General features: G+C 49.4%; 1 protein-coding gene across 1 annotated transcript; it reads left to right on the top strand.

The window, feature by feature from the left end:
• The first annotated feature begins 583 nt into the window (after window positions 1–583).
• Window positions 584–1,495, top strand: LOC104373879 (olfactory receptor 14C36). Its single transcript, XM_009979866.2, has one exon. It carries the CDS (start codon window positions 584–586, stop codon window positions 1,493–1,495), a length of 912 nt encoding a protein of 303 aa, XP_009978168.2.
• The last annotated feature ends 5,883 nt before the right edge of the window (window positions 1,496–7,378 follow it).

Raw genomic sequence — 7,378 nt, 5'->3', positions numbered from 1 at the left:
TGTTCAAGGCCAGGTTGGATGAGGCTTTGGGCAACCTGGTGTAGTGGAGGGTGTCCCTGCCCATGGCAGGGGGGTTGGAAGTAGATAATCTTTGAGGTCCCTTCCAACCCAAACCATTCTATGATTATTTGATTCTATGATCACTCTCTGCTCAGCTGTACGGGGAAAGAGAGAAGAGTTTGGAGTAACGAACTTTCAAATTGGGCCCTTCTCAGATCACAAAAGTTCAGTTTCTTCTTCCAGTACATTGTTAGTGAGATCATGCTCCAGCAGAGAGAGGTGTGGTAAGCACAGGTCACTCGTGGGCAGAGCAGCTCTCCTGACTCTGTATTAGGGCAGAGGGAGACCTTCTGTTCCTCGGGGCTCACCAGTGTTCAGGCTGAGAGCAATGATGAGGATTTCTATCCCTTCCAAGAAAGTGCCCTCACTCAGCAGCACAAACCTCAGCTGACAGAAGGAAATTGAATGAAGTAATTTTGAGGGAATTTTTTTGGAAACAGCAGAGTACTGTCTCGAAGAAGCCTACCCTAACTTGTCAATGTTGTCTTCACTTTCGACAGGCCCCCATGCCCAGAGTGAACAAATGTCCAACAGCAGCTTCATCACCCAGTTTGTCCTCCTGGCATTCGCAGACACATGGGAGCTGCAGCTCTTGACCTTCTGGCTCTTGCTGGGCATCTACCTGGCTGCCCTCCTGGGAAACGGCCTCATCATCACCACCATAGCCTGTGACCACCACCTCCACACCCCCATGTACTTCTTCCTCCTCAACCTCTCCCTCCTTGACCTGGGCTCCATCTCCACCACTGTTCCCAATGCCATGGTCAATTCCCTCTGGGACACCAGAGACATCTCCTACTCAGGGTGTGCTGCCCAGCTCTTTTTTTTCCTCTTCTTGATGTCAGCAGAGTTTTATCTTCTGACCATCATGTCCTACGACCGCTACATTGCCATCTGCAAACCCCTGCACTACGGGACCCTCCTGGGCGGCAGAGCTTGTGCCCACATGGCAGCAGCTGCCTGGGCCACTGGGTTTCTCCATGCTGTGCTGCACACGGCCAGCACATTTTCACTGCCCCTCTGCCACGGCAATGCCCTGGACCAGTTCTTCTGTGAAATCCCCCAGATCCTCAAGCTCTCCTGCTCACACTCCTACCTCAGGGAACTTGGGCTTCTTGTCGTCAGTGTCTGTTTAGCATTTGGGTGTTTTGTGTTCATTGTGGTGTCCTATGTGCAGATCTTCAGGGCCGTGCTGAGGATCCCCTCTGAGCAGGGACGGCACAAAGCCTTTTCCACGTGCCTCCCTCACCTGGCCGTGGTCTCACTGTTTGTCAGCACTGCCATGTTTGCCTACCTGAAGCCCCCCTCTATTTTCTCCCCATCTCTGGATGTGGTGCTGTCAGTTCTGTACTCGGTGGTTCCTCCAGCAGTTAACCCTCTCATCTACAGCATGAGGAACCAGGACCTCAAGGATGCCATTAGGAAATTGAAGTAATAAACTGTCCATCTTCATCTGCATAGCAGTTATAACATAACTGATTACAGGCCCAGCCTGTTATCTGTATTTTTGTTGTTAGTGGGAGTGTTTTACTTGTAACGATATTTCCATCCCCTTTCTAATTCACTGTCTGCTTCTCTTTTGTCATTAAGTGGCTGTGTAAAGGAGGAGCCGTGATCTCTCTGTGCGATTAAACAAAATAAAAGGCCTTGAAGTGACTATTTTTTTTTCTTAGATGCTTCTTCCAAGATGTTTTTAGAGCTGCAGGGTCAGTTCCTGTGTGCAGAGGTGGAGTGGAAGATAGTCCTGGCATGGCAGCCCTGCCAGGGAGCACTTGTTCTTCCAGAGCTGCTCTCTTTTCCCTCCCACACTCTCTCTGAGCCCTTGGGTTTGGTGTCAGCCCTGAGCTCTCTGGCAGCTTGGTCACAGTCCTGCGGGGTGGCAGCCCTGTGACCGCAGGCAGGGGCAGGCAACGGGCACTGCTGTGACAGAGCTGGCCTCCCTAAGAGAGGTTCCATCATACCAGGGGATCTTCTCAGGGCATTGTCTGAAGGCTGAGGTCTGCCTCTAATGACGTTCTCAAGAACATGCCCAGGAAAACACACCAGAGAGAAAACACCATTGAACAGCTAAAACTTTACGTTATTTGTAACCATTAACCTTAAGTTCTAACCCTACCTGTAAATGCTACCCAGCACCCGGAAAGGAATCCACTACTCTAATCCCTCATCTCAAAATTTATCGCTAAACCAAAGTCCAAACACTAATCCCTTTCCTGTACTCTTGCCCTGTTGATCACCCTAATTCCCTGACCACACACTTTGCATTGAGATATTGGCCTTAACCACAGCCCTCACCCCAACCCTCAACAAAACCTGAATCCCCAAAGGCAGCCCATACCCTCACACTGACCAGACACTCCCAGGAAACACCAAACCTCCCCTGTAAACTTTTGTCTAATCTCTAATCATGGAAGGCGAGCTCTAATCCCTAAACCTTAACCTGAACACTTAACCACTATGTCTTTCCCATGTTCCAATTCTCTCGCCTTCAACCCTTTCATAAACCTGACTTAAGCTGTTTGGCCCCTTGGGGCAGAAAGAGGGTCATGCATTCCCAGAACAGTCGCATGGCGTTGGAAGAGGAACATGAGGTTACCTGCATCCAATCAGCTCACAGGCCACAGGGAGGAGATGGGTGGGAATGCTGGGGTGAGGTCAGCAGTGCCTCAACATGTCACGGGCCAGCAGGAGGCACAAGGCTGGGAAGGTGGCTGTGAGGTCACTGCTGTCTCTCGAGTTGAAAGGCCAACAGCCGGAACATGGCTGGGAAATGGCCTGTGAGGTCACTTCTTGCTGAAGGAGCTGATAGTTCAGCCCTTGAACCGTGGCTGGGATATGTGGTTTTAGGCTCACATCAGCCAGTGGCTCTGATAGGGCTGTGGAAGGCACTTGATCGGCACACTGACTGTGGGAATCCCTTTCTCTAATTACCTGGTGGGCCATCCAAGAAGAGGGCCTGGCTGTGGTTGTCATGTGCTTTCCCCGAGCACCTGATGGGACAGCAGCACACGCTTTGGTTGTTTTCCTGCAAGAAGCTGCAAGGCCAGCAGCAGGCTGGTGGCTTGGAACATCATGGTGAGGTTCCTTCTGTCCAGTCAGCTGGTGCAGCAAGTCCTGCAGATCCGTCTGTAGAAGGCTTGTCCCATTTTGCTCCTGTGATCACTTGTAGAATTTTATTACAAGGAAAAAAATTCCAGTCATCCTTTCTACTGCCCCAACAGAGGCTGTTCCCATGTGAATTTGTTGTGGCCGTGTCAGATACAGGGAAGGACATGCAGTTGGCCTAATCACTGATACCATGTGGGAGCTTCCTGCAGGCTTCTTACTGCAATCCAATTTATTCTGCAAATCAGGAGTATGATCTGCACAGCACAGCCTGAAGGCCAAGCTGGTCGGAGAGCACAGCACAGTTCTGGGTCTGCTCAGGTTTACTGTTAGGTGGATCACTCCCCTCTTTGGGTATGATGGTGTTTTTTTCATGGTCACTGAACTGCCTGAGGAAGGTTGGGAAGAGGATGAGTTGTCCTCTTGGTAGCTGGGGGAAGGGACACAATTTTAAGCCCCGGCAATCACTGCAGACTTTAAAGACCATGGACCTGTGCCAGAAGACATCAGTTAAAGGAAAGGTGGAAGGTGATCCCTGACTCGATGAGGTGAGAATGCTCTCCTGGGTGTCTTTCACAAGAAGACAAGGCAGGACTGGTGGAAGATGTGGAGGGTAACTTTGGCTGCAGTGTGAGTGAGGTGGTATAGCAGAAAATCCTGAGGGAAGTCAGTGAGAAAATTGTAGCAGTGCTGAGTAGAGAGGAAGGATGACCTCCACCAATTTGCTGGCAGTGGTCTTCCTAATGCAGCCCAGATGCCCTTGTCCACCTATGCTGCAAAGGTGCAAAGCCAGGAGAAGAGAAGGCTTTGAGGAGGCCTAATAACAGCCTTCCCACATCTTCTTGGATGTCAGCAAGCAAATGGAGCCAGGTTCTTCGCTACTGAGCATTATAGGAGGATGAGAGTCAATGGGCATCAGCTGAAATAAGAGAGCAAAAACTTTCTCCCCTTCAAGACACTCAAGCACTGCAGCAGATTTTCCAGAGAGCTTGTGTCATCTCCATTCTTGGAGCTTCTAAAACAAATAAAGCCCTGAGTAACCTGCTTTGACTTCATAGCTGACCCTGCTGGGAGAAGGAGGTTGGCCTAGAGACCTCCTGAGGTCCCTTCCAGTATAAATGATTCTGCATTTCCATCAACATTAGATCTTCCTTTCATGATGGGAAGTTCTAGAAGAGATCTGCCAGGATGATGTTTGGGATCTCTGTGGAGAGGCTGAGGGACCTGGGCTTTGTTAGCCTGGTGAAGTGAAGGCTCAGGGCACTACAGTAGTAACCAGCAACTGCTCGAAAACCAGTTTCAGAGATGATGGAGCTTTTCTTATTAGTGGGAAGAGAAACGAAACCTCCACAAAGTGCAGCTTGGAAGGTTCAGAGTGGAGGTGAGATAAAAGAAATCTACCTCAAAGGGCAGCCTTTTGGTGCAAGAGGTCACTCAGAGGGAGTCTGGATCAGCCCATTTCGTTGTGTTTCAAGATTGGCAAGACTAGAGAGACATCATTATAGAAAATGTCAGGGTGAGAGTGAGTTGGGAAAGTGAGATGGCTGTCAACAACCTGAAGAGAAAGAGGTGCAGGTGTGGGACAGTGTAGCACAGCCTGCAGTAGAGATGGCCAAGGGCTCTAGCAAGGCTGAAAGGTCCAACAGCACTGAGGTCTTTGTTGTCTTCTCTGTACCTGTTGCCTCTGCCACCAAGGCCAGTGAGACAAAGTGTTGATTTGAGGGTCTCAGGATGTGCCTTGCCAGGGCCTGGGTGTCAGGGCTTGGCCTTTCTCTTTCAGGAAACAAACCAAAGGGTTTTCTCAGCATTACAGCCACCTGCTCAGGGCCTTTGCCCACCTGCAATCATGGCCTCCAATTATCTGCTTTAACGAGCCCTTGGGGAGGCTTTGTCAGTAATGGCCCTCAGTGGGGCCAATCAATGCTTCAAGGAACTTTGGGTTTTGTTTCTTGGACTTGTTGAGAGGTTTGTTCAGCCTTCTCTCAGTATCTGGGGTTCATGTAATGAGCCTCAAATGCCCTAACGAGCTCTTTACCTTCTTGTGATTTTCTTCAATGCTTCAAGACTTGTAGAGCTGATTGGAGCTCTTTCACAGTGTAATTAAGGAGGAAGATTTCAAAGTGCACCTAGTAAACATTATTTTTTATTTTAAGGGCCAAATTTAATTCCTTTTTAGTTTAGTGAAGAGATTATAGCAGCATTCTCCAAGTGATAATGATCCAGAGTGTCTCTTCAAGAGATCTGGATGGTAGGAGCAGCAGTTCCTTGAGGTCTGACACTGTATGGACAACCTTGCTCCTCACCTCCCAACCCCATCATTCTCTTCTTGTCCCCCTGGGACTTCCATCACTTTTCCTTACATCAGACTTCTCCACTGATCTCTGCAGCTGGATGTTACAGCTCCTTTGCACCATCTCCCACCTGTTTCCCTCAGAGAACTGGCTGCACACAGGCACAGGAGGATTTCTCCTCTTTGCAGGCAAAGAAAAGCAAAGGATGATAAAGATTCATAAAGACACACTCCTGCTCCACATGCTAAGTACAAGCTGTCTCTCATGAGGTTGCCTTCCTACAGGGCAAAATCTTATGAGAAATATTTTCAGTAGGTAGATACAAAAAGACAGACATAAACACAATTAAAGAATTCGCAAAGGAGACAATTAGGCTGGGGAAAGACAGGTGAGCTTTTACTCCCTGAAGCTCGAGACAGCAGCACTGGTGAGAGTCATCTGAATGAACAGACTAAGGGAAGGAGAAAACTTGAAAAAAGATGGAAGGGCCCTTTGCTCAGATAGTCCTCTAGGACTCGGAGGGCCATGGTGTCATTTCATTGTACTACTCACAAAGAATCAAGCTGGGAAGTGTGTCTGCAAGTCTAAATGTACAGGGTCCATGGACAGGCAAGACTATGTCTATGGTTGTGTCTGGAGACCAGTGCACCTAGAGTGTAGCTCAAACTGGGGCTGAAACTCAGGCTGGAATTAAATGGTCTTCTGGGCCCATGGACAGAGGTGTGGGTGGAGGCCTCAGGTGTGGCTGGTAAGAGACATGGAGACCTATGGATGCTCTCAGGGCCCTGACATTGGATCCCATGGGATCCCAGCTGCCACTTCCCTCAGCAGGCCAGGTTCTTGTTCCCTGATGGCCAGGGTCTACTATCTGCTACTCTTCACCAAATCCTTGGAGATATAAGAGACTACCATTTATTGGTCACTACAGGCAAGGCTGGCACTGGTCTTCACATTCTTGACCAGCTCTTCCTCTTTTGGGAATACGAGGTGCAGGTGAGCATCAGACTGGGTGGCCCGTTTGGCATTAAGAACTTGTCCACAAGCCCCTGGACTATTTGCATCCTTACTTACCTGTCCAGTGAATACCATGGAGACTGAGTCCCCCATAAGACCCACAGATCTCCTCAGGTGATTTTAAATGAGACACTGTTCATTGCTCATGCTGACTCTATGACCTGTGACTCTGCCCTGGCTCTGGCTGGGATGGAGTTAATTCTCTTCCCAGCAGCACACGGGGCGCTGTGCTTTGCAGCTGTTCCTAAACCTGCACTGAGAACATACCAGAGCTTTGGCTACTGCTGAGCAGCCCTTGCAGAGCACGAAGGCTCCTCTTTCTCACACTCTGCCCCACTGCGAGTAGAGTGGGGGTACGCCAGAAGCTGGGACAACTGAACCAAAATGACCAAAGGGATAGTGCATACCATAGGACATCATGCTCACCAATGAAAAATCAGGGAAAATAGGATGAAAAGAAGCTATTCGTGGTCATGGTGTTTGTCTTCCCACGTCACTCACACATGTGATGAAGCCCTGTGTTCCTGGCAGTGGCTCAGCCCCTGCCTGCCCACGGGAAGCACTGAACGAATTCTTCATTGTGCTTTGCTTCCACACACAGCTTTTGCTCCCCCTGTTAAACTGACTTTGCCTTGACCCATGTGTTTCCTTGCTTTTGTCACTTCTGATGCTCTCCTCCATCTCACTGGCTGTGTAAGGGGTCAGCGAGCAATTGATTCTGGGTGTTTGGTTGCTGGGCAGGGTCAAACCACAACTAATTCCAACCTCGGTGTTCTCCTTTCTGGTCTGTCCTTTGATTCACACAAGCTCTCACCTAACCTGTTGCCTGTCCAATAGCAGAGCTCCATATATCTGAGTTGCCCTTACATGACACAGGAGATCCCCCACTCCTCATCTTTCCTTTTGGT

This window comes from Tauraco erythrolophus, unplaced genomic scaffold (genome assembly GCF_009769465.1).
Source record: "Tauraco erythrolophus isolate bTauEry1 unplaced genomic scaffold, bTauEry1.pri scaffold_40_arrow_ctg1, whole genome shotgun sequence".
Lineage (NCBI taxonomy): Eukaryota > Metazoa > Chordata > Aves > Musophagiformes > Musophagidae > Tauraco > Tauraco erythrolophus.
Note: the sequence above shows the minus strand (reverse complement) of the source record. Positions and strands in the feature narration are given on the sequence as shown.

Excerpts from the sequence above, each read along its gene's own strand:
- LOC104373879 (XM_009979866.2), top strand. The coding sequence starts at position 584 with ATGTCCAACAGCAGCTTCATCACCCAGTTTGTCCTCCTGGCATTCGCA.